The sequence below is a fragment of the Geotrypetes seraphini genome, chromosome 8, assembly GCF_902459505.1.
Source record: "Geotrypetes seraphini chromosome 8, aGeoSer1.1, whole genome shotgun sequence".
In the NCBI taxonomy this organism is placed as follows: Eukaryota; Metazoa; Chordata; class Amphibia; order Gymnophiona; family Dermophiidae; genus Geotrypetes; species Geotrypetes seraphini.
The window spans coordinates 113,776,234-113,803,628 of record NC_047091.1 but is presented as its reverse complement, the minus strand read 5'-3'; the positions used below and the strand labels follow the sequence as shown (position 1 = coordinate 113,803,628).

At 44.6% G+C, this 27,395-nt stretch overlaps 1 protein-coding gene across 3 annotated transcripts in view; it reads left to right on the top strand.

Annotated features, from left to right (window-relative positions):
- ATP8B3 (ATPase phospholipid transporting 8B3) overlaps positions 1–27,395 on the top strand; it is a 136,766-nt gene that overhangs the window by 81,042 nt on the left and 28,329 nt on the right. For all 3 annotated transcript variants that reach the window (XR_004540460.1, XM_033956701.1, XM_033956700.1), the window contains exons 14-20: positions 1,297–1,328; positions 7,416–7,569; positions 13,977–14,165; positions 15,898–16,010; positions 16,461–16,625; positions 23,400–23,511; positions 23,606–23,681. Coding sequence is in view for 2 of the 3 variants with exons in the window: in XM_033956701.1 (XP_033812592.1) it covers positions 1,297–1,328; positions 7,416–7,569; positions 13,977–14,165; positions 15,898–16,010; positions 16,461–16,625; positions 23,400–23,511; positions 23,606–23,681 (841 nt within the window). In the remaining variant the exon portion in view is untranslated. The remainder of the gene's footprint in view (positions 1–1,296; positions 1,329–7,415; positions 7,570–13,976; positions 14,166–15,897; positions 16,011–16,460; positions 16,626–23,399; positions 23,512–23,605; positions 23,682–27,395) is intronic.

Genomic DNA, 27,395 nt, shown 5'->3' with positions numbered 1-27,395 from the left:
TATTAACCACTGACATATAAAACCATGAAAATTCAATTTAAAAAGTACAATGATAAAAAATACTGTGATAAAAATCCAACCGGACCCTACACGGTCCGTGTTTCAGCGAACACGCCTTCCTCAGGGGTCCAATGGTTTGCAACCTCACATATAAAGAATTGGACTGAAAACAGTCTATTGTCTTTAAACATGTGAGCAAAGAACACTGCAGACAAGCTGAAGTAGCAAAAAAAAATGCTAAGCATTGCTCACATGTTTAAAGACAATAGACTGTTTTCAGTCCAATTCTTTATATGTGAGGTTGCAAACCATTGGACCCCTGAGGAAGGCGTGTTCACTGAAACACGGACCGTGTAGGGTCCGGTTGGATTTTTATCACAGTATTTTTTATCATTATACTTTTTAAATTGAATTTTCATGGTTTTATATGTCAGTGGTTAATAAATTATCTCCAGAACATATGTATCCACAGTTTTTGCTTTTGTTTTCATCGGTGGATTGCTTTCACTGTGGATCTTGGGTCTCCCCATTTTTCTTAAATGTGTTCACAGAGCCATAGTGCAGAGTTGACTGAAGGGCATAGCTGTTTCAAACAATTGTAGACTAATATTCACCAAGCTATATTAAGATTTCTGGAGCTTTAGGATTTTGCTTGTTTCTTCCGTTTTAGCTAATTGTCTTCAGTCATTTCATTGGGTTCCCCTTTAGAAATCATTGGCAGAAGTGCATAACAAAGAAGATGTATTTTATGCTCCTCTTCTTTGTTAATGTTTTTATGGATTGTGAAGTATCATCATACAGTTCAGTAGTTGGTATTAGTGAAAATGTTTGCTAAATGATACGGGTCAGATTATAACATCAGTAGGGTATAATCATTGATGCAGATCACTGAGACTTAGGACTATGATCTATGTGTAGTAGGCTAGAATACAGAGGTCTTCTTGCTCCAAAGATGGTCCTGTTGAACTCAGAAGCTCGGCCTATCTGCTGATTTGCCTGAAATTTGGCAGGAGAGCTCCCACCTCAGGAAGAGATCCATCTACCAAATTTCAGGCAAATTGGTGCATGGAGAAGGTTCCAGATCCATGCTGATCAATGTACAGAAGGGTAAATAGATATAGCAACAGCAAGAAACATGTCACATCTACAAGACAATGGTTTTTTCAAGGCAATGATCCCTTCCTGCTTTCAGCTACTAATTTTGACCACAACCATGCATGAAACAAAAATGAATTATGTAGTTTACCCTAAAAATCACTCTAATCTGTGTATGTACATATATTTTTTTATTTGAAGGTACAAATTCAGGTGATGAGAAAGAATCTCAGGTAAGATTTCAGATCTTGTAAAATACTGTACCGAACAGCTAACAGTATAATAGAAACCAATTCAAATATGGTTTATTAAAAAAAAGCAAAGAGCACTCAAGCAATCAAAATTACAATATAAACTGTCTGAGCCTGATATTCAGCTGACAGTGGAAAATGTTATGTTCTCCGCTGACAGAGTTATTTCTAGATATTCAAAGCTGGACCTTTTCCAGGCTGCAGCTGTGACTATTCCCATGGGAGTGGCTTTAGGTATCTGGCTAATTGTAGTCTTAAGCTACTCCCAGTATATCCCAGAATGCACTGGGAAGGAGGCCTAAGACTTCAGTTGGCCCAGGTGCCTAAAACCCCTCCTATGAGAGGGGCCTTAGGCGCCTGGGCCAAAAATGGCCTTAGACCCCTCCCTGGTGCATCCCAGGATGTACCAGGAAGGGGAAGGCCTGCTATTCTGAAGATGTGAGCCTGTCGGCCAGAGGGAGTAGGCATTCCTCCTGCCAGCTTTGCTGATAAAGGTCCAGGGGTCCGGGTGGGCTTTGGGAGGTGGGGGGTGGAGTTTCAGGGAGGTAGGGGAGTCATGTGTTCAGGGGGTGCTGGCAGAAGGGAGGGGGCATCCCTCCTGCCAGGGATGTTGGGGGGAGTTTTGGCAGGAGGGAATGGGCATCACTCATGCCGGGGATGTTGCAGGGGTGCCAGCAGGAGGGAATGGGCATCCTTCCTGCTGCAGACAGTGTGTGTGTGTGTATGGGGGGGGAGCGGGGGGTAGTTCTCCTGTTGTGATCAATTCAGCAGCAACATGATTATTTAAATGGTGTCTGTGACATGGACGCTGGTTAGAGAATCGGGATGGTTAGGTGGGGTTAGGTGTCTGTCCATTAGGACAGACGTGATTCTGTATAGGACACTCGTGTGTGATTCTCAAAAGCTGCTTAGGCGGCTACTGAGACCAGGCGTCCTTTACAGAATCATGCCCTTAGAGGAAGCACAGTACCACCAGTATAGAAGCTCATATGAGGTAACTCGTCACAGACTCACAGGTATTATAACTCCTTTCAGAAGCTCATGTATTGTACCACCATTATAGAAACTCGTGTATTGTACCATCATTACAGAAGCTTATGTAAACCGCTCTGAATTGACTCCCCAGTCATTAGTAGCAGTATAGAAGCTTACAATAAACAATATCTAGTTATTTTGGAGTTGGCTAAGACATAGCAGCTTAAGTTGATATTCAGCACTTAAGTAGCCATGGGGTTAAGCATAAAGATATGACAGACTTTTATGCGGTCCCATTTATGTACTAAACCTAGCTGCTTAAGGGCTGAATATCAGGATTTAAGCAGCCAAATGCTGGCTTTGAGTTAGGTGCTAACCACAAATTTCAGCAGCACTTAGACGGTTAAATGTCACTGAAACCAGTCAACAGCTAAATTGCTTTAAATCTTGACTGGTATGAGTTTTAAGCCCATTAGGAGCTTAGGGAGTCCAATATTTAGTATATGTGCTGCTGAAATGTGCACAGGAAGTAGAATATTTAAACCTTTTTGTAGGGGTGTTTCCTTATTTGCACCTGAAGGTTAGGCCTCTCTGACATCATCAAGCCTGAACCATTGTTTGCAAGAAATCATTCCAGCCTAAACCTAGCAAGAAGAGAAAGAAGAATACATCTTTGCTGTTTCTGCCTGATGCATTCTGGGTATGTACCAGAACTGTATTCTAGTCAAGGACATCCAGCTATGCCTACATGCTCTGCCTATGTGAATCTTGGGGGAGTTATGGCTCATGTGCTGGTCTTATCTAACGAAGGCGCCTCTGTTTCAGCCTGTACGAGACTTTATACAGAAAGGCTATTCATCTAAGTTATGTTTTGGATTGGTCTGGAGAGGTCATCTGACGAGATCCAAGTGAAATGTGCTAATTATAATTTAGTCTATGCTTGGATGTGAGTGAACTTGCATCTTATCATAGGTTTCTCTGCACTTCTTATATAATAATTAAGACCTGAAAAGTTACCTCTTGTGACTCTCTGCCTGAGAGAGAGTGAAACCGGACTTTTATAGATCTGGATTCCATCACATAAAGGAAACCTTTGCTGCCAACCTAAGTTACAGCTTCTCCAGTTGCTGACGGACTGTTCCTAAACAGAAGGATCTCCATATCTGCTGAGCGTAGGAAAGACGTCTCCCAGTTCACCTGATTTTGTGCTACGGCCTAATTGGATGGTGAGAATAAGGAATTATATATCTTTTCAGCTGGGTTAGAGAGGAAATCCTTTTGTCTATAGGATAAGGATTTGTAAAGCTACTCTTGGTGATAAACTGTAATAGTTTGCTGCTAATCAGGAATTATTATTATAAGGAATTATTTAGAGTGTAATAATTAGTTTATTTCATTTATCTAACAAGTGTTGTGTGACAATTGTATACTGAGTTCAGTGGTGTACCTAGCATATGTGACACCCGGGGCACATCATATTTTAACCCCCCCCCATCTATATGAAAAATATGATTTTTAGTAACAATCCACATATCGCACAACAAGAGTGTACCTACGAAAAGGCAGCATCTTAAACACTGCAGTAAGCACTAGAACACCAACACATACATTGTAAAACTAAACAAGCCAGATCCTGTACAGTCAATTGATCCTGTACAGTCGATGCTATCAGAAAACCATGTCCCTTTCATACACACAGACAGATACACCCTCGCCCTATATGGAATAATCAAACTAAAAATAGAAATATGTAGACAAAAGTTAAACTGAACCGCCATGAAACCAGACTCTGCATACAATGCAACACTACAACACCAAAAAACAGTAATACATGTCCTCTAATACAGTGCAAAATATAAAGACAGTAGATGTAAATTTGAAAAAACTGATACATAACAATCACTACTTTACAAATTAACAAATAAAAATAAAACAAATAATGAGAAATAAAAAAATACCATTTTATTGGACTAATCCCCGTAAGCTCGGTCTCCATCCCCACAAACCACCTGATTCCATCCACACAAGCTTTGAATTGTTTTATATTGAACTTATTATATTAAAGCATAAAAAGAAACAATATTCTGTACAATTGTCAATTTATAAATCAGCGACTTCTCCCCACTCTCTCTTCCCCATTTCCCTTCAACATCCTCAGCCCACTCTCTCTCCACTTTCCTTCAGCGCACGCACATAAAAAAGCAAGTAATTTTATATCATTTTCATTCTATTCATTCATAGAAATTAAAGTCTAAATAATGCCAGTCACATAACAAAACATGATTTTACAAAAATAATTCCCTGCACAGTCAAGCCTGCAAGGATTACTAGATGTCTTTCAGTAGTTCCCCTCCCTCCCTCCCCCATACCTTTGTGGCCAAGTCAAAATGATCTACCAACAATAAAATTTTAAAAACACAAAGCACACTGTGCGCAGAGAAAATGTTAATTATCATTTATATTCCGCGGGTTTTCAAAGAGGTCAAGGCAGATGACTTTATGTAATGTCACCTCAGTAACAACTATACAAAAATAGACAAATATACCCCCTCCCTTTTTACTAAACCGCGATAGCGTTTTTTAGCACAGGGAGCTGCGCTGAATGTCCCACGCTGTTCTCAACGCTCATAGGCTCCCTGCGCTAAAAACCGCTATTGCGGTTTAGTAAAAGGAGGCCATAGTGCAAAATATAGACAGCATATATAAATTCTCAAACGGACACATTTTGATCACTAAATTGAAAATAAAATCATTTTTCCTACCTTTGTTTGGTAATTTCATCAGTCTCTGGTTGCACTTTATTCTTCTGACTGTGCATCCAATATTTCTTCCCTTCTTTCAGCCTCCTATATGCTTCCTAACCTCCAGACCTCATTCCCTCCCCCAACTTTTTCTTTCTTTCATCCTGCCCCCTTCTTTCTTTCTCTCTCCATGCCCCCTTTCTTTCTCTCTGTCTGTCTTTCTCTCTCCGTGCCCCATTTTTTCTTTTTCTTTGTTTCACCCTGCCCCATTTCTGGCTCCCTGTCGTCGTCCCCCCGTTTCTTTCTTTCTCCCTCCCCTATGCCACCGCCATTGGGAAAATGCTGCCACCGCTGCTGGAGAATAGGCTGCCACTGCCCATCGGGAACAGGCCGGCTCCGAGTTTGCCTTGCTTCTCTTCCCCGCGGGGCCGACCAACTCTTTGCTGTCCGACGTCAATTCTAAAGTCGGAGGGGATGTTCTGGGCCAGCTAGGCAGCGATTGGCTGGCCCAGAACGTCCTCTCCGACGTCAGAATTGACATCGGGCGGCGAGAATTGGTCGGCCCTGCAGGGAAGAAAAGAAGGTAGAACTCGGCCGGCTTGTTCCTGATGACGGCAGTGGAAGCCTTTCCCTGGCGGCAGCCTATTCCCCGGTGAGTGGCCAGCAGTGCACCCCTTTGGAGCGTGCACCCAGGGTGGACCGTTCACCCCCCGCCCCCCCTTGGTACACCACTGACTGAGTTTCATACATGTATTCGAATATTTTGTGAACAATAATTAGTTATTGCTGCTGGCTTATGAACTATATTTTTCTATTTTCATAATAAAAGTATTTCATAACGCCTGGGTCTGGTATCGTGTAAGTAGGCAAAGCTAGATGAACCTGGATGAGATATTAAGGTCTTCCCTAGAAAACTAACAGGCACGTATTTGTTTATGTAACTGATTAGTACACCATAAATCTTTCTACACTTTTCATCTCTCTACTTGAACTCATGAACCACTGTCTTCCTTATAAATCTGTGTTTCTTCCTGAATACATTCCATAAAAACCATCTTTATTTTATTTTTTCTTATTTATCTTATCACTAAAGGTAGACTCTTCTAAGTACTGTTTAAACTATTTTTTTTTAAACAAACAGTATTTTAATGACCTGTTCTTGCAGAAAATATTGAAAAACTTGACAAGCAAACTTGGGATAAGCACACAGGTTCTGTAAAGGAGAGGAAGGGATAGTTGATGGCATGGATGAACAAACGAAATAGGCCATGTTCAGTAAATGGCATTGGGAAAAAAAATCAGTGCTCAGAGCAGACGTTTCAGAGTGAGCGCTCTTTACAGAATAGCATCTAGAGGGGATTCTTGCACCTAATTGGGTGAATAAGGACTTATGCCAGTTGAAACTTGATGTGATTTTCACACATATTCCCCAAATTCTATAACTCCGCATTTAGGGCTCCTTTTACTAAGGTGCGCTAGCGTTTTTAGCGCACGATGCATTGCTGCATGCGCTAACCCCATGCTGCGCGCCAAGAACTAGCACCAGCTCAATGCTGGCAGTAGCATCTAGCGCACGCTAACCGCGCACTAAAACCACTAGCACAGCTTAGTAAAAGGAACCCTTAATTCTTCACAATGTCCCTGCTCGACTTTGTCCCGCCCAAGGCCATTCACCCTTTGGGTTGAAAGCGAGAGGATATGAGTGCTCTTTTGAAAGTGTGGTCCTCCTGGCTTTAGACCTCAACATCTGACCCTTCTCCCAAGCAGAGTTGTCCCAGGACTACTGGGAACCTCTTAGCACAGGGAAGCCTAAAAAAAGATTGGATTAGTACCCCAAAATAACATATCTAGTGCAGAGCAGAGGCAAGATACCTTCTCAACTCGCTTGTAAAAGCTAAGACTGAAGAGAGAGGGAATTGCCCAGGGAGACAAGGAGGTGGACCTGAGAAAAACGACTGATGCCTTCTACAGTCCAACTCATGAGTTGGGGTACCCACCCATCCGCAAGGAATCGGATGTTGTTTACACAGGAATCCAAATTAGTGCTAATTAACATCAGCAATTGATTGTTAGTAGCCAATTGTTAACTAACTCCTCTTTTACAAAGCCCGATAGCACGGGCCGCTGTGGTAACTGCTATGAAGCCCATAGGGATTTATAGGGCTTCAAGACTTTTGTCGTGTGGCAGCCGCTACTGTGTGGCTTTCTAAAATAATGAGAGGTAATTTTTTTGTGCACGGTTCCTAGGATCGTGCACAAATTTGGCACCTTGTATAGAATCCAGGTGATAGTCTTTCTCTGCCTTTGGTTTTATGTTTGTAAACATCTTTTTTGTCATACAAAAAATCTTTAGCGGGTGGACTTCAGCTGGAACCGATTTGCAGATAAGAAACTTCATTTTTATGACCAATCTCTGATGGACAGAGTGCGTGAGGATGATTCAGACTTGAAGGAGTTCTTCAGGCTGCTGTCCATCTGTCACACTGTTATGGTGGAAGAGAAAGAGGGTGAGTACTTAGAGAAAGATGCCTGAATATGTTAGATTTCATAGGCAGGGTAATTTTGTAACCAGGCCATTTGAAAAAAAACACCCAATTGGGCAGGAAAAGTGAATTTTGAATCAAATCCAAAAAGCAATTCAATAGGTCAAATTGAATTGAATCAAAAATTTGACACGCAGCTCCTGATTGGTGAGGCCCAACTTTAGTGCAGGAAGAGGCGGTCGGAGCATACCACAAGTGATTTCCTTCACTCACAGGCGCTCCAGCTGCTCTCTCCTGCCGCTGTAGACCTGTTGGTAACAGGTCTGCCTGGGGTTGTTTTTTTTTTTCATTTTTTTTATAGCACTGATATTTTGCATATATTACACATGCAAAATATCTGCCCCCCCCGACAAAGCGCCCCCTCCCTTCCTCCCTGAACCAAAATATATGGCAGGAGGGATGCCCACTCCCTCCTGCTATCACCTCCCCCGCGCGAACTGATATGGCAGGAGGGATGGCCACACCCTCCCGCAGTCGGGTCGGGTCCTGCCTCCTCCCCATACTGTCGCTGTCAGCCTCCACGTACCTTTAAGTCGCGAGCAGATGGGGTGCTCAGTCCCTCCTGCCTCCTCCCCATGCTGTCGCTGTCACCCTCCACGTACCTCTAAGTCGAGAGCAGTTGGGGTGCTCAGTCCCTCCTGCTCCTCCGCCCGTCCGCGTCAGCAATGCGGATCTTAGGCCCCGCTCAGGTGCATCATGTGATGCACAGGGAGGGGCCTAATGTCCTGACTGGCTCAGGTGCCTTGAGCTCCTCCCTTGGGAGGGGCCTGAGACGTCTGAGCCAATCAGAGACTTCGTTAGGGAGAATTCGCAGGAGCCAGTCAGGAAGCCACTCAGCACCGAGCACGAGCACCTAAGCGCGCTCTTACTCGATGCCACTCAGTGGGTGAAGAAACCCGTTCTCACGGCAGCCATTTACCGACCGGGTGAGCAGCAGGGCAGGAGCATAGAAAGCTCGCTCCTGCTCGCTGCACCTCTGGACAACCAGGGATTCCAGCGGCAGAGGAGGTAGGATGGACAGGGTGCAGAGCTCATAATTTAAATTATCGGTGTATAAGACACACCCCTTATTTTAGGTTTATTTTGAGGGGAAAAAAGTGCGTCCTATATGCCAGAAAATACAGTAGTTCTGAAGTTTATGGGGACAGAAGAGATTACTTGTGGGGATAGAGAGGGACGTATTTGATTCCAGTGGGGATGGATTTGTATTACTGTATTTCGCTGCTTGTCCAGCTCTTTTTAGTGTAAACCGCCTAGAACTTTTGGTTATGGCAGTATAAAAGAATAAAGTTATTATTATTATTACTGTTCCCTCTAAGCTAGGGGTGTCAAAGTCTCTCCTCGAGGGCCTCAATCCAGTCGGGTTTTCAGGATTTCCCCAATGAATATGCATGAGATCTATTAGCATACCACGAAAGCAGTGCATGCAATAAGATCTCATGCATATTCATTGGGGAAATCCTGAAAACCTGACTGGATTGCAGCCCTTGAGGAGGGACTTTGACACCCCTGCTCTAAGCTGAGCAGGAGTCCTCCTACTGCATTGCTGCCAGTGGGGGGCAGTGATTCAATATTTTGTTTTTCAATTGCCAAAGGCAGCTAGGTTCCTTGAAGTCTTGCAGAGCTTGCCTCACTATTAAAAATGTGATAGTGAAACAGCATCATCCACTGGCAGGACTGCAGGTGGAGGACTCACACTCAGCTTAGTGGGAGCAGTTCCACACTTGTCTGAAAACTGACAGGCACCTGAAAAATTGCTGGCAGCAGCACATGCCGGATTAGACCTAACATTGAATATCCGGGTTTAATTCAGCTCGAGGCTGTCAGCGTCTTTAAAACTGCTGACTGCTGTGGGTTGAATATCAGGGTGACTATTGAGCATGCTTGTTCTGGCATTAGTGTGCCAGGAGGTGTCCACAGATGTTGCCAGCCCTTGGCTTTCGTCCTTCTTTTCAGCTTCTATTTCTGAGTTTTCCAGCTGCCTTGTTCTCTTTAATAAGGCGTGCTGCAATTTAATTGGATAAAACTGTACATAAATTATGACAAGGTTGTAATAAATTCAAGGGAATAATTATTGGAAATAAAGATTAGAGAGATGTAAAGCACACCTTACTCCTACAGCCCCAGGCAGGTGGATGAACAGAAGTGGGACAATGGCAGCTCAGAGCACTAGCCAAGGTTATGCTACTTGCACGTGATGCCAACCCTGCCCTGTAGTGAAACCAATCTGTGTCTCTCTTGCCTCACTGCTTAGAACTTGTCTGCTAGTGTCTTTGACCTGGTATGATCTAGGAAATTTAAATAGCATACCTTCTTTTCTTTTTTTTAATTGAACCCTCTGATAAAGCAATGTCTAAAAGACAGCAAGCAAGGCTACCAAAAGCAACAGATAGCTAGTAAAGAACAGATGCAGTATTCAGCCAGCAGATTTCAGCGTTTCTTTAAATGCTGACTGCTGCCAGCTGAATTAGTCCCAAATATTCAGTGCCGACACCTATTTATGTATTTGGTTTTATATCCTGTCCTCCCAAAAGAGCTCAGAATGGGTAACAGTTTACATTCATCTGGGTACCATCACTGAATCTCCAGGAGCTACCCAGGTACCATAGATATTCAGTGGTGGTACCCAGATAGTTACCCAATTAACTTAGGTCAGACTGTTTTTTTTTCTGTTTTTAGCTAACTGGAGGGTTGTCCAGGAACAGCCACTGAATTTTGGCAGTGCTTGGTAACTCCTGGCTCTGCCCTGAGTCCTTCCCTCGACTGTCCTGGAAGTAACTAGATAATGTCGCAGTAAAGATATGATAGAGACGTTTAAACACCTACATGGCATAAATCATCTTCAAATTCGGCTGCCTCTGTTATAAGATGCTATTCGGCACCTCGCCCACCTACCTCATGAAACACTTTGTTCTACAGGACTATCCCCGCCCCTCCTGCAAAACACTTCTCATTCATTCCCCACTCCCAAGGGATGTCGTTACAAAAAATTTCTTGATCGGACACTATCCTTTCAGGCAGGCATCTGGAACAACACCCTAAGCGCCCTCCTCCTGAACTCTCCATCATCCCAATCCTTCAGAAATCTCTGAAAACCCACTTATTTGACAAGTTTATCTGATCCTTCGAAACCCATTCATCCTACCTACAATCCCAACACGCACCTCCTCCTACCTGCGCAACCCACCACTTCTCTCCCTCCCCACTAAACCAATGCTGTAATCTCCCTGTTCTCTTCACTTGTATTTCTACTTTACTGTATACCGTCTTGAACTGAAAAGGTATGACGGGATATAAATAAAGCTATTATTATTATAAAGGCGCATGAGATGAGTCTCTTTCAGTTGAAAGGAAACTCCAGAGTGAGAAGAGGGCATGGGATGAAGTTAAGAGGTGATAGGCTCATGAGTACTCTAAGGAAATACTTTTTTACAGAAATGGTGGAAGATGCATGGAATAATCTCCCGGTAGAGATGGTGGACACAAAGACTGGGTCTGAAATCAAGAAAGCGTGGGACAAGCTCATGGGATCTCTTAGGGAGAGGAGGAGATAGTGGATGCTACGGTTGGGCAGACTGGGTGGGCCATTTGGTCTTTCTTCACTGTCATATTTCTATGGCCAGAGAGGGTATCCAGTGTCAGTGGCATGGTGAGAGAGGTTGGCACCCGGCATCAGCGCGCCATGCACCTCCAACTCTTCCCCGCCACTTGGGCACCCCCCTACTCTTCCCCGCTGCTTGGGCACCCCCTGCCCTTCACGTACCTTTCAAATGTTTACCGGCATGATCAACATCTTCCGCCTGCTGTTCGCACCAGCGTTGGCTCCCTTCTGACGTCACATCTTGGCCCCGCGAGCAGCAAGTTCAAGTGCTGGCACTTACGAACATTTAATGAGGTATGCGGGGGGCAGAGAGGAGGAGAGGTTCCGGCGCCCTTCACAAAGATAGCACCTGTGGTGGTCTGCACCCCACCCTCCTTACTACACTATTGTCTGGTTATGTCTGATTATCCTGTAGGGACTTGGTTAGTGTTAGTTAACTGGGTAGGAGCCTCTCTATCTGGTTTACTAGTGTTGAATATTGACACCAATATTTTTAATTAGTGTTTCAATCAGAAACAAAGAAATTGTCAGCAAAAATGGATTGCTTTATCTGCCTAGTCTGCTCATTCCATGACAATTAAAGGCACACAGAACAAATAGCACAGCAGTATTCTGCGAAGTAGAAAGGCCACAGGCATTGTGGAAGAGCACTGATTGCCAAATCCTTGACACCCAGAAATGGACAGAATAGAGGCAGGAAAAACATCAAAAGCAACAAGGAGTAGAACACAGAAAATTGGTGTCTTTCCCATACCAAGCCCGGGGCCTGTCTCTGGAGACAAGGCACTTGATTTTAGTCCATCTGTCCTTTTTCATTGTCTTATCAACAGCATTAATGATTGTACTCTATGATATGTGAGGGCTCTGATTGTTCATTACTTTGGTTATGGTAAGGGGCCTAAATGATGTTTCCCAACCCCCCCCCCCCCCCCACACACACACACATTAAATAAACTGAGGAGTGAAGTTCAATACAAAACACAGCACTTATACTTGAGAGTTGCATGGGACAGAAATCAAATCCATCCCCACTGGAATCAAATACGTCCCTCTCTATCCCCACAAGTAATCTCTTCTGTCCCCATAAACTTCAGAAGTACTGTATTTTCTGGCATATAGGACGCACTTTTTTCCCCTCAAAATAAACCTAAAATAAGGGGTGTGTCTTATACACCGATAATTTAAATTATGAGCTCTGCACCCTGTCCATCCTACCTCCTCTGCCGCTGGAATCCCTGGTGGTCCAGAGGTGCAGCGAGCAGGAGCGAGCTTTCTATGCTCCTGCCCTGCTGCTCACCCGGTCGGTAAATGGCTGCCGTGAGAACGGGTTTCTTCACCCACTGAGTGGCATCGAGTAAGAGCGCGCTTAGGTGCTCGTGCTCGGCGCTGAGTGGCTTCCTGACTGGCTCCTGCGAATTCTCCCTAACGAAGTCTCTGATTGGCTCAGACGCCTCAGGCCCCTCCCAAGGGAGGAGCTCGAGGCACCTGAGCCAGTCAGGACATTAGGCCTCTCCCCGTGCATCACATGATGCACCTGAGCGGGGCCTAAGATCCGCATTGCTGACGCGGACGGGCGGAGGAGCAGGAGGGACTGAGCACCCCAACTGCTCTCGACTTAAAGGTACGTGGAGGGTGACAGCGACAGCATGGGGAGGAGGCAGGAGGGACTGAGCACCCCATCTGCTCTCGACTTAAAGGTACGTGGAGGCTGACAGCGACAGTATGGGGAGGAGGCAGGACCCGACCCGACTGCGGGAGGGTGTGGCCATCCCTCCTGCCATATCAGTTCGCGCGGGGGAGGTGGTAGCAGGAGGGAGTGGGCATCCCTCCTGCCATATATTTTGGTTCAGGGAGGAAGGGAGGGGGCGCTTTGTCGGGGGGGAAGATATTTTGCATGTGTAATATATGCAAAATATCAGTGCCATAAAAAAAATGAAAAAAAAAACAACCCCAGGCAGACCTGTTACCAACAGGTCTACAGCAGTCGGGTTTTAGGATCATAAAACCCGATGCAAAATAGCCAAGCAAATGTTAGTGGATCAATCGCTTGGCTATTTTGCATGGGATTTTAAAATTTGCATGGCCAGATTGGAAAATGGGCTTGCTAACCATCCCTTTTTAAATAATCCCTAGCATTTTGTTTCCTTTTTTGGTGGCTGCCTCACATTGGGCAGAAGGTTTCAGCATATTGTCTACAATGACACCCAGATCTTTTTCTTGGACGCTGATCCCCATGGTGGGTTCTCTCTCTCTCACATTCTCTCCCCCTTTCTCTCTCACATTTTTACTCTCTCTCTCTCTCTCTCTCACATTTCCACTTTCTCTCTGCAAAGGGAATGGGGAAAAAGAGCGACATCCAGGGTGCATCTCTCCCACTCCATCTACTGCCACATCCAACATATATCCCTATCTCAACCCCCTCCCACCCAGTGCAGATTCTTTTGCCCCTGCCCACTAACCCCATACCCAACATTTCTCCTTCTATCACCCTTCTCCAGCATCATGCTGCATCTCCACTTCCATGCACTGAATATTAGTGCATAGCTGGCTAGGTGCTATTTAAACAGTCAGAAGCTGTTCCTGGCCAGTTAAATAATGCTGAATATCGAGTGGTAATTGTTTTCTCAATCATAGAATCATAGAAAGATGGCTGGTCTCAAGAGACCATCTATTGCATCCCCATCTCCTGCAATCAGCCAGCATCCATTCTACTTAAACCAACCTTGAAAGACCTTTGAAAACCTCCAGTGATGCAGAATCTCCCTTTCAGGTGATCTGATCTACCAAGCTGCGTCTCCAGATGAAGAGGCCCTTGTGATGGCAGCAAGGAATTTTGGTTATGTGTTTCTCAGCCGTACACAGGATACTGTCACTGTCAGTGAACTTGGAGTGGAGAGGACATACAGAGTTCTGGCGATCTTGGATTTCAACAGTGTTCGCAAGAGGATGTCTATTTTAGGTAAGCGATGAAGACGCAAATGAGCCTGATGAGGTAAGTAGACAGGAGCACATGGTGCATGTTTTGGTACTACTGTGATTATACACTGTAAAAAGAATAGGATGACATGTGGGAAAGTATGAATAATGTCATTTCCATGATAACTTTAATCATGTGTAAAATATGAAAAGGAACTTCTTTAATATCCTGAGGTTGTAGGTTCAAACCCCGTGCTGCTCCTTGTGACCCTGGGCAAGTCACTTAATCTTCCACTGCTCCGGGTACACTAGATAGATTGTGAGCCCACTAGACAGATAGGGAAAAAAGCTTGAGTACCTGTATGTAAACCGCTTTGAGTGTGGTTATATAACTACAAAAAAGGTGGTATACAAGTCCCAATCCCTTTTCCTTAACTTCATTGAAGGTCCAGTGACTAAGCAGGGACAAATCCTACTCGCTTCTCCACCTGGTAGCTCCTACTTAGAACTGGCAGCTGTGACCTCTTGTGATAGTTCTGCATTTTGTGTGGTCCTGTGTTCTTGTTTAGCTTTGTGGGCACTGGTACTGAATATTACCGTCACCTATGTAACTCCCCGCTCCTCACTGACTGTGTTTTGGGATTGCCTTGTTCCTATTGGATGGGAACGTCTGGAAGGAGTGGAAATGCAGTAAGCAAAACTGAAAGGAGCGATTATAGTGGCAACAAAACTTTTTGTGAGGCAAGTAAATAAAAGTGAGAGGAAAAGAAGGCCGCTTTGGTTCTCAAAAGTAGTAGCTGAGAAGGTAAGAAATAAACTACAAAAGATCACAGAAAGAGGAAGTCAGGCAAAATATCTGGAAAAGTTAAGAGGCTGGTCGTGTAGTCAGAAAAGCAAAGAAGGATGCTAGGTTGCATAGGGAGAGGTATGGCCAGTAGGAAAAAGGAGGTATTGATGTCCCTGTATAAGACTTTGGTGAGATCTCATTTAGAATATTGTCTACAATTCTGGAGGCTGCACCTTCAAAAAGATATAAAAAGGATGGAGTCGGTCCAGAGGAAGACTACTAAAATGGTCTTCATCATAAGGCGTATGGGGACAGACTTAAAGATCTCAATCTGTATACTTTGGAGAAAAGGCAGGAGAGGGGAGATATGATAGAGACGTTTAAATACCTACCTAATGTAAATGCGCATGAGTCGAGTCTCTTTCATTTGAAAGGAAACTCTGCAATGAGAGGGCATAGGATGAAGTTAAGAGGTGATAGGCTCTGGAGTAATCTAAGGAAATACTTTTTTACAGAAAGGGTGGTAGATGCATGGAACAGTCTCCCAGAAGAGGTGATGGAGACAGAGACTGTGTCTGAATTCAAAAGGGCCTTGGACAGGCACATGGGATCTCTTGGAAAGAGAAAGAGAAAATGGTTACTGCAGCTGGGCAGACTAGATGGGCCATTTGGCCTTTATCTGCTGTCATGTTTCTATGTTTCTGTGTCATAGCATATGTTACACCAACTCTATATTTTCAAATGTGTAAGTTGTAGTTTTAGTAAAAAAAAAAAAAAAATTGAATGAAAAGAAAGTGCAAAGATGAGTAAGAACCATTTTTCTTAGAAATTTTCCAAGCCAAAGTACCCAGGGACGTTAAACTAGGCTTACAGGATGAAAATCACCCCCTTAGCAAATTAGATATTTCAAGCAAAAATGTCTGTTCCCCTTTCCTTCAGGCTGTATATGAGGATAGAAGTGTAATAGCTTATCTACTTCTCTCTACAGTGAGAACTCCTGAAGGGACTGTGAAGCTGTACACAAAGGGGGCAGATAACGTTATCTTTGAACGACTGCATCCGAACTGTTCTAATGACACCACCACCAAGAAGGCACTAGATGTGAGTATGAGATTCAGTCAAAAGGAAATTGTAAAGCCTTGACTTGTTTTTCAACTCAAACATATCCCCAGTGCACAAATCATATGATCATTTGCCATTGTAGCTGACAAGAGTATTATCTTATTCCGTTAAGTGCCAATTTGCAGAAACAAAATTCTATGTTTTTTTTTTACATTGTTTCAGATCATTGAATGAACCATATCCATGTCATTCTCTTCTTGGTTGGGCTGAGAACCTTTCAGCACCCCTTCATAACTATTTCCCAAACCAAAATAAATTGTCCCCAGCTGGACATTCTTAGCTACCAAATTTGTGAATAATGTCATGTCCATCAGTAGGAACCCAGCGACTTCAGTCTGTAGAACATCCAATTTGTAATTAGAGTCAAATCCTTCCTTACTTTGAAGGCCTACACATAGACTGGATGTTTCAACCTGAATGTCTTTCCAGTGTTTTGCAGAGGAGACACTGAGGACTTTGTGCGTGGCCTACAAGGAGGTAGATGAACTCACCTACTCTGAGTGGAGCAAGAAACATCACGAAGCCTGCACATCCCTGCAGAAACGTGCAGAAAAGCTAGATGCTGTCTACGAAACAATTGAGGGAGATCTGCAGGTATGTTCAGAGGAAATGAGCATGGAGGTATTTGATAAGGATGAGTAAAGCAGGGTCTAAGAATGTTTTGATTAGGCCACATATTGTATCTTTGATTGTATTTTGATGCATAGTCATCGGAACAGGTGGTGGGGGGGGGGGGGGGGGTGGCCTCCCCAAAAATTGTCAGTAGTACTGTAACAGAGCCTGACGGGGATCCTGTGTGGAAAGAAGTACCTCTTGCAAGGCTCGGAGCGGCATCTTGCTACAGGCCAGTGTGCCTGCTGGTTGGGTCTGTGCCGTGTCCCTTCACCAGCTCCTTCCTCCCCCCCATCTGCCGTGTGCCTACCTTTAATTTCTTGTGAAAGTATAGTGCTGTGCTGCCGCCAACCCCAGCGTCTTTTCTCTACTGTGGCCCACCCTCTCTGTCAACTTCCTGTTTCTGCTAGGGCTGGCCACAGTGGTGAGAAGACACCAGCAAAGTGGCACTGTACTTTTACAAGAAATTAAAGGTAGACATGCGGCCGGCGGGCAGGGAGGGGGAAGGAGTAGATGTCAGCGAAGGGATGGGGCAGAGAGAGCCGACCAGCAGGCACGCTGGCCGGTAGCAAGTTGCCTCTTCCACTGGAGTGTCCTAGAAATAAGGCCCCATCTGAGACATTTCAGATTCAGGGGAAGAGTAGAAGTTAGAGAGGGTGTATTAGGACTTGGGGGAGGAAGTACGGAAAGGGAGAGATGTTGGACTCAAATGAGGGCAGGAGAAAGAGATGTGTGGAATGGAGTAAGGGAGGGAGGGAAAGATGTCAGATTTGTGAAGGACAGGAGAAGATGGATTTGGGGATGGCAGAAGGGGGAAGAAGGGAGACAATGAGAGATGGATTTGGAGGAGGACAGAGGGAGCAAGAGAGGGAGAGATGGACATGGGGGAAGGCAGAGAGGGTCAGGGAAAGAGATGGCAGAGGGGGAAAAGGGAGAAATGGATGTGGAAGGGGAACAATGAGGAGAGGGAGAGATAGATTTGATGGAGAGGGCAAGATGGGGAAAGGGAAAGAGATTCAGGGGAGGGGACAGAAGGGGGAGGGAGAGATCAATAACTCAGGGAGAGCAGAGGCAGGAGAGGAGAGAGGGACAGGTAAAGGCAGAGGGGTTATGGACTGGGGGCTGGGAGAGGGGAGAGATGTCAGGCTTGGGAGGAGGGAGAGGAAGGGCAGAAAGGAGAGATGTTGGACTTGGAAGGAAATGCTGGGCTACAAGGGTGGAGTAAGCGACAAGGAGGGGAGATGCTAGTAATGGTGGAACCATGTGAGAGTTTTCAAGGAGATGAGTGAGCAGAAAATGAGTATACAAGAGTAGAAATGGGAAGCAGATAAAAAGGAATAAGAGGATAAGAAACGTGAAAGCTAGGGGTTGAGAGAAGGAGATAGAAAATTGATTAGATAAAAAGTGAAAAGGAATAAAGCAATGCTCCCACTAAGCTGCATGGCCACACACCTTTTGGTAGCAGGCTGTGTAGCCAGCACACCAGGACCTCTGGCCATACTCTGCTGCCTGTGGCTTTGTGAAGAAAGAAGTGCAGCTTGAACGAAGGAGGAAGAGGAGGCCTACTTGGATGTTTTAGAGCCAGCCAGAATACAAGTACACACCCTTAGGAGGGAACATGAACTTGGGACACAGAAGGAAGGGAGGGAGAGAGGCGCATCTGATCACAGGAGGGAGGGAAAGGGGCGCATTGGGACATGGGAGGGAGGGGCGCATTGAGACAGAAGGAATGAAGGAAGGGAGTGTGAACTTAGGACAAAGGAAGAAAGGAGGGAGGGAGTCATGAATCTGGGACACAGAATGGAGAGTGGGAGCCTATTGGGACACAGAAGGGAGATAGGGAGCACAAACTTGGGACAAAGGCTGGAAGGAAGGAGGGAGGGGGGCACAAACTTGGGACACAGAAGGGAGGGAGGGGGCATGAACTTGGGACATAGGGCTAGATACACTAAGGGCACGGATCCGATCCGATCCGTGAGGGATCTGATCCGATCCGTGAGGGATCTGATCTGATCCATGTCCGGGGGGCTAATTCATGAATTGCCCTCATGAAAATGAAGGCGATCAGAATCACGTCCCCAACTGAGCATCCAGATCGCTCTATAGCGATCCCGATGCATGTGCAGACAATCTGTAGATGGTCTGTGCATGCTTAAAGAGCAGTGACCTTTTTTTTTTTTTTTACTCTCTATGTCCGGCAGAGCTACTTTTTTTCTTTGCAAGCCCGTGGTTTTAACCCACTTTAAACCTGCGGGTTAAAACCATGGGCTTGCACTGTGGGGAAGGGCAGGAGAGTCGAGGCGAGAGCTGGAGAGATTCGGGGCAAGAGCTGGAGAGATTGAGGGTGAGAGCAGGAGAGATTCGGGGCAAGAGCAGGAGATCAGGGCTGAGAGCAGATTAGGGCAGAGAACAGGAGATCGGGGCAGAGAAGCAGGGCAGAGAGTAGGGTGGCAGGAGGCAGGGCAGTTGGAAAGGACCTGAGTGACTGGTCCTCAGCAGTCGCTTATTTTTGATCAATCAGCCCAGTCGGTGTCCCTCATTTTTTTTAGTGAATTGTTGCCTGCCTGCATTTGAATGCCGTTCCCCCTCATTTGCATGTGTGGATCTGAGGATGATCGGGACAGAGGTTAGTGAATCAAGTCGGTGGGCAATCGGATTTCAAAGGGGTCACTAAGTGGTTGGAAGTTAATCGGTGGGCTTAGTGAATCTAGCCCATAGTATGGAAGGATGGAGGGAGGGAGGGAAAGAGATGCTGAGGTGGGGGAGGAAATAGAAAGGGAGAATTGTTGAGCATGGGTGTGAGTGAGAGGGAAAGAGATGGTGTACATGGGAAAAGGAAGAAAGAGGAGAATTGTTGAGCATAGGAAGGGACATGGTGGTGGGAGAGGAGTGAGGTAGAGAGAAATGAGAGGGAGAAATGTTGGATTTGGTGATGGAGAAGGAGCAGTAGGACAGATGGAAAGGGATGCAAGAGGGAGGAATGTTGGACATGGTGGTGGCGGTAATGGAGATAGCCATGTAGCATGGAATTGGAGAGGGGTGATAGAAGGAGAAATGTGGGCATGGAGCTGGTGGGCATTGGGCAGGGGCAAAAGATTCTGCATACAGTTATGGGGATAAGAGAGAAATGCTGGATGTGGTAGTAGAGGGGGTGGGAGAGATGCACCCTGGATCCAGCCCCTCTCTCTCTCTCTCTTTCCCCACTCCCTTTGCAGCAAGGGAGAGAATGAGAATAAGAGGGAGAGAGAGAGACACGTTGCACATGGGGGTGGAGGAGAGAGGAAGAAATACTGCCGGGAAAGATGGTAGAGGCGCTGATAAAGGACCGCATTATTGATCACCTTGACGGACACAGGCTGATGAGGACTAGTCAGCATGGTTTCAGCAAAGGCAGATCATGTTTGGTGAACTTGCTGCACTTTTTTGAGGGAGTAAACAGGCAGATAGACAAGGGCGACCCGGTCGACATTGTATATCTGGATTTTCAGAAGGTGTTTGACAAGGTTCCACATGAACGACTACGTCGGAAAATTGCAAGCCATGGAATCGAGGGTGAAATACTCACGTGGATTAAAAACTGGCTGGAGCATAGGAAACAGAGAGTGAGGGTAAATGGACAATACTCGGACTGGAAGAGCATCACCAGTGGGGTGCCGCAGGGCTCGGTGCTTGGACCCGTGCTCTTCAACATCTTTATAAATGACCGGGACATTGGTACGACGAGTGAAGTGATTAAATTTGAGGATTATACAAAGTTATTCAGAGTAGTGAGGACACGAGGGGATTGCGAAGATCTGCAACGTAACATAACCAATCTTGAGAAATGGGCATCGACATGACAAATGAGGTTCAAGATGGATAAGTGTAAAGTGATGCATGTTGGTAACAAAAATCTCATGCACGAATTCAGGATGTCCTGGGCGGTACTATAAGAGACCTCCCAGGAAAGAGACTTGGGAGTTCTGATCGACAAGTTGATGAAGCTGTCCGCGCAATGTGCGGTGACGGCGAAAAGGGCGAACATAAAGCTAGGAATGATAAAGAAGGGGATCACGAACAGATCAGAGAAGATTATCATGCTGCATGCGCCCTTACCTGGAGTACTGCATCCAGCACTAGTCACTGTACTTGAAGAATGACACGGTACTACTCGAAAGGGTCCAGAGAAGAGCTACTAAAATGGTTAAGGGACTGGAGGAGTTGCCATACAGTGAGAGATTGGAGAAAATGGGCCTCTTCTCCCTTGAAAAGAGGAGACCAAGAGGGGATATGATCGAAACGATCAAGGTACTGAAGGACTGCTGGGCAGGATGGACCACCGGTCTGACCCAGCAGCAGCAATTCTTATGTTCTCTCCTCTTTCTCTGAGATCACTGAGGAGGAAACCATACATCTTCTCTCATCCTCCAAACCCACTACCTGCTTCTCCGATCCTATTCCCACCTACCTACTCAGTGCTATCTCACCTTCTGTCATCCCTCCTATCTGTCACATCCTCAACCTATCGATCTCCACTGCAACTGTCCCTGATACCTTCAAACTTGCCGTTGTCACACCACTTCTCAAGAAACCCTCACTGGACCTCACATGTCTCTCCAACTATTGCCCCATCTCCCTCCTCCCCTTCTAATCCAAGTTACTTGAACATGCTGTTCACCGCCATTGCCTGGACTTCCTCTCATCCCATGATATTCTGGATCTGCTTCAGTCAGGCTTTCACCCGCTGCATTCCACGGAAACTGCTCTTACTAAAGTTTCCAAGGACCTGTTCTTGGCCATATCCAAAGGCCTCCTCTATCTTCATCTTTCTCGATCTATCTGCCGTCTTTGATGCTGTTGATCACTGCCTACTCCTTGTTGGGATTCCAGGGTTCTGCCCTCTCCTGGTTTTCTTCCTATCTCTCCCATTGCACCTTCAGTGTATACAATGGTGGTTCCTCCTCCACAGCCTTCCTCCTATCGATTAGTGTATCTCAAGGCTCTGTCCTGGGACCACTCCTTTTCTCAATCTACATTTGCTCACTTGGAGCACTGATCTCCTCTCATGGCTTCCAGTATCACCTCTATGCTGACAACTCCCAGATCTACCGCTCCGCGCCAAATATCTCTATTGAAACCCAGACCTGACTCTCAGCCTGCCTGTCTGACATTGCCACCTTGATGTTTCACCACCATCTAAAACTGAATATGGCTAAAATAGAGCTGCTCATCTTCCTGTATAAACCCACCTCTCCGCTTCCCTCATTCTCTGTCTCTGTTGACAACACTCTCAGCATTCCTGTTTTGCCTGCTCAAAAACACTGCCAGAGATGGAGCCCTCTGTAGGGATTCGGGCAGCTTGTCCCAAGCATCTTTAACTCCTCTCTCTCCTTCACTGCCTAGATTCAACATATTGCTAAAACCTGTCACTTCTTCCTCTATAATATTACCAAAATCCGACTCTTCCTTTCTGAGTACACTACCAAAACACTTATCCACGCCTTCATCACCTTGCGCTTAGACTACTGCAACTTGCTACACTCAGGTCTTCCGCTTAGCCATCTTGCTCCCTTCCAATCCATCCAGAATTCGGCTGCATGACTCATATTCTGGGAGAGCCGCTTTACTCATGTTACCCCTCTCCTAAATTCACTTCATTGGCCTCCCATCCATTTCTGAATGCTATTCAAACTTCTCTTACTGACCTACAAATGCACTCATTCAGCTGCCCCTTCCTATCTCTCTTTACTTAGTTCCCCCTATAATCACCCCCCCCCCCCCGTGAGTTCCGCTCAGCTGGTAAATCTCTCCCATCTGTGCCCTTCTCTTCAACTGCCAACTCCAGACTCTGTCCCTTCTAACTTGCTGTGCCCGTATGCTTGAAACAAGCTGCCCGAGTCTCTACGGTGGGCTCCGTCTCTGGCAGTGTTCAAGACCCAGTTAAAAGCCCACCTCTTTGAGAGTGCATTTGACTCCTAACTCCTCTCACCTTGGATTCTGCATCCCCAACCCTATATGTCATGTCTGTCTGTCCAAGTTAGATTGTAAACTCTTCCGAGCAGGGATCGTCTATAAATGGCAAAATGTACAGCGCTGTGATAAGTGATAAGTAGTAGTAGTAGCACAGTATCAAATGTGAAGATGATATCAAGTGATAGCAACGCACCTGCCATCACACAGATTGTACCTTAGTTTGTGAAGCTATGAGAAATCTCTCTTTGATGGCAGGAAAGCCTAGGATATCAAATCTGTGGTTCTCCCTCCCTTTCTTTTTGGGAGCACAGGTTTTAGTAGGGCTATTTCTATTGCACTGCATTCAAGAATGGAGAGTTCCAGTGGCTGGCAATATCCAGAAGACCAAGTTTCCAAGTTTATTATAAGATTTGATTAATCGCCTATTCCAGGTTCTAGGCGATGAACATCATAAATTACAGAGTTAGGGTAAAAATACATATTTAGAACAACTTAAAACAAATCAAAATAGCCTAAAACACATAACATGACTAAACATCTACAATAGAACAATAAACATACGTGATGACAATAGGTAAGGTAATGGGAAGAAATACAATTCAATTTAAAAGAAACATTTAAGGATAACAACAGTAGGGAGAGGTGCAGAAATTTAATATGGACTGCAAAAAAGATTCAATATAAAATGTGGCAATTTCCAGTTTTCCTAAACCTGAAGTGGAAGTTTTTGCTCCAATGTCATTTATTGGAAGCCGTTGTGTTCAGGCAAGCAATGAACTTCATTAGAAATTGTTTCTTCTTTAGCTGCTCGGAGCTACAGGGATTGAAGATAAGTTGCAAGACGGAGTACCTGAGACCATCCAGCTGCTGAAAAGGGCAAACATAAAAATTTGGGTGCTGACTGGAGATAAACAAGGTAGGGCTGATTTCTCAGAGAGTGGGCTTTTTAGTTTAAGTAAAAACCTTAGCACATACTCGGGAAACTGGAGCTTGTTTGTTCCTTGTTACAGAAACTGCAGTGAATATTGCCTTCTCATGTCAATTACTGACCGATGATATGGAAATTCTGAACGAAACTGAAGTCTGGTAAGAATGTGTGAATTAGGATTTTATTCTTCTGGTGATGAAAACTGCTATGACAGCCCCACTAGTATATCAAATAAAACTTGGCAGTCCCACCTGACTTGAAATGGGGGTGGGATTAATATACAAATACCCTCTAATACATAATCCCTATTCTGATTTGCCTTTGAGTTGAACTGACTCTTGCTAACCACACAAAGTGTGGTGGTGGGGGGTTATTTTTTTGACATTGTCTTCTTCTGCACAGTGTGAGGTCTGCTGTCCAAAATAGGTGGACATGAACCAGACTGGCACTGCTGCCAGAACCTGCCCAACATCAGACCAGACAATGGAAGGTTAAGTGACTTTGCCCAAGATCACAAGAAGCCATTGAGGGATTTGAACTTGGGCTTTCCAATTCCAAGTCTGTTGTTCTAACCTAGGGTTACCAGACATCCGGATTTCCCCGGACACGTCCTCCTTTTGAGGACATATCCAGGAGTCCGGATGGCTTTTCAATACCTGGCACTTTGCCCAGGTGTTGAAAAGCCTCCTCTCAATTGCAGTGGGCAAGCAGTGGGGGGCGGAGCTAGGGCAGGAATGGGGTGGAGCTGGGGTGGGACTGGGGGGGGGGGGGGTCCTAGGGTATCCGGATTTTACAATTGTAAAATCTGGCAACCCTATTCTAATCATTAGGCTACTTTTTCACTCCATAATATATAATACTGTACATGTATTTTATTTGTTCAATCAGTCAAGTTTTAATTTTATTCTTGATATATCTTCTGTTGCATAAGGCTCTGCTAGCCTTCCGCTTCTTTGCATGAACAGTTCAGTTTGAAGTGAAGCTGAGATCTGGCACCTTGGAGTCTCTATTTGCAACCCCTCAGATGTATTGTACTATCCAAGTTTCCAAGTTTACTAATTTCTTGTTATATGGTCTATCCCAAGTATCTAGACAGTTTACAATAGTAAAAAGAAAAGAAAATACATTCTAAAAATATTAAAAGGTAGAAAACAGACTAGACGAACATGAAACAAATGGGGAAGCTGTGGAAGGGAAGTAAAGTTACAATTAAATTAAGATAGAATGAGGTAAGGGGAGGGTAAGTACAGTAGGAAAGGGGATCTCTTCTATTTTACGTTATAAGATAGGAAAGCATTAAGCCATATCATAAGCATCTCAAAATAGGAATGTTTTGAGTTTGGATTTGAATATTGGTAGAGATAACTCTTGTCGGATTTTGTTGGGCATTGCATTCCATAATGTGGGTGCCATGACGGAAAAAATAGATTTACATGTGGTGTCATAGAAGATTTCACAGGGAGGGGATTGCATGAAGATTTTGAGAGCTGGATTGTAAAGTTCTGGAGGAGGAATAAGGGATTATAAGTTTTATCAATGAAAGCGGGAACATTTTTACATTCTCTCTCTCCACCCTACCCCTCAATTACCTTGTCTAGTCATTGCAGTTTTCATGCACCAGAGCTCCTTCTAGAACACTACACTCATGGTACTTGAATCCAGCCACTAGGTGTCACCCTTAAGCAGTGACTCTGACTCTCTGCCCCAGAGGTGGTGGTGTGTAGACAAAAAAGTGTACAGTATCTGAATTCAAGAAAGGTTGGATCTCTAAAGGAGAGGTGGGATTAGTAGATGACATGGTTAGGCAGACCTGATAGGCCATGTGGTCTTTATATGCATTAATTTTATGTTTCTAAGTAAACTGCTACTATCATTTTTGTATTACTTCAGCCCCAGCAAGAATTTAGCCTTTTTATTTTTTCATTAGCCTACAGCCCTGATTGAGAAATGATCATTAGTGCTTCGAATGTCAGAGATTTATCATCCATACTGACAAAACTGGACTTTTATATTTCAGTTGGATGAGATGCCATAGAGACAGGTTTTGAATACTGTGTTGCAGGCTGCGGGCCCTTTCACTGCTTTTAAATAACCTCACTGACAAACACTTTTTCTGTGATTTAAAAATATAAGTTTAATAAGAAGTAAAGCAAAAAGGCAGCTTACATTGATTAGTATCACAGCAATTGTGCAAGTGGAAAAAGCTCTCAGAGGCTGCAGCTGTCTGTAAGAGCTTCGGGTCCACTCTGAGCTACTTCCTCATTCTGCAGCTTCTTTTATTCTTTCACATCTTTGCATGAAACACAGACATATATAAGAACTGCCATATTGGATTAGACCAAAGATCCAACAAACCCTGTATCCTGTATCCACAAGTACCTGGCAAGATCCCAAAAGGCAGCAAAATTCTAGGAGTGGGGATGCTCATATGTTCATGCTAAAGTCCATAGCACAGAACTCCATAGTGCAACAACAGCACAGCTAAAGGACGCTAGAAGCTAATTACATTTAAAATCTTATGCATGGTTAAATTGTGCTATGAAACTGCACAAGAGTTTTATGGCAAGCGCAGCTCTTGTGCACATGTCCACACAAAACTGGACGCACAAGCACTCATTGGTGCTGTTCTTCTGCACTTATAAATATGAACCTTTTAAAAATTATTTTCACTTTAAATTTTTGAAAGATTTATACTCATATTTAAGTGCAGATAAACATTTGCCGATGTGTGATTTTGGTTCTGCTTGGATCACGCATGTGCTTATTCCTCATTACCAGAGCTTAGAAGTTGCATGGGCTTTTCTCCGCTTGCAAAAGAAGGCAAAGCCAGCAGTTTAATGTGAGATATTTACAAGAAATCCTCTCCTCAAAACCCTCTATGCCCTGAGCAGGCCACCATTTGCTTCAGTGCTTTTGTCTGTGCATTGGGAGTGAACACTGACTGGTCTCATTAACATCTATTTGAATGCATTTAAATACAATTTGCAGCCATCTTTAATGTGTACTTTAACACCTGTGCTCAGTTCCTTTGAACATTTTGCACACATTAACCTGGGTGCTAATTCTGCATTAACCCCTCTTACCATGGGCATCAGTCCGCAGGCAAATTACCCTCAGAGGTAAGCAGTAGAAACATAGAAACATGGCGGCAGATAAATGGCCCATCTAGTCTGCCCATCCACAGTAACCATTATCTCTTTCTCTCTCTGAGAGATCTCACATGCCTCTCCCAAACCCTCTTGAATTCAGACACAGTCTCTCCTTTCACCACCTCTTCTGGGAGACTGTTTCTCGCATCTACCACCCTTTCTGTAAAAAAGTATTTCCTCAGATTATTCCGGAGCCTATCACCTCTTAACTTCATCCTATGCCCTCTCTTTGCAGAGTTTCCTTTCAAATGAAAGAGACTCAACTCATGCACATTTATATTACATAGGTATTTAAACGTCTCTCAAGAAAAATATAATAATAAAAAATCCAATCTCAAAAAATATATCAATGTTATTAGCTTAATGGTGAAGATACCCACTGAAGCATATTTATTAACAGTGGAGAAAAAGCCTCAACTGCATTAATAAATGCTTTCAATATCAGATGGCAACCCAGCGGGTTATAAGCCAGTCAAATTCTGTTTCATAGGCAAAAAACTCCACGGTCTGTGAGCAAGGATACCAGCTAGTGAAGATAAGTTAAGCATTTTTCCTGTTCTTTTTGCTGTTCTTCTGTTGTTTTCTTGTGTACAGTGGTGTGGGTTAACCCATTTTTGAAAACAGCATTTTGTACTTGGTGGAGTTTTTTTTTGCCTATGAGACATGCATGCAGGAATGGGGCAGGGACAGGAAAAGAACTCATGGGAAGGGAAAATGAGTTCC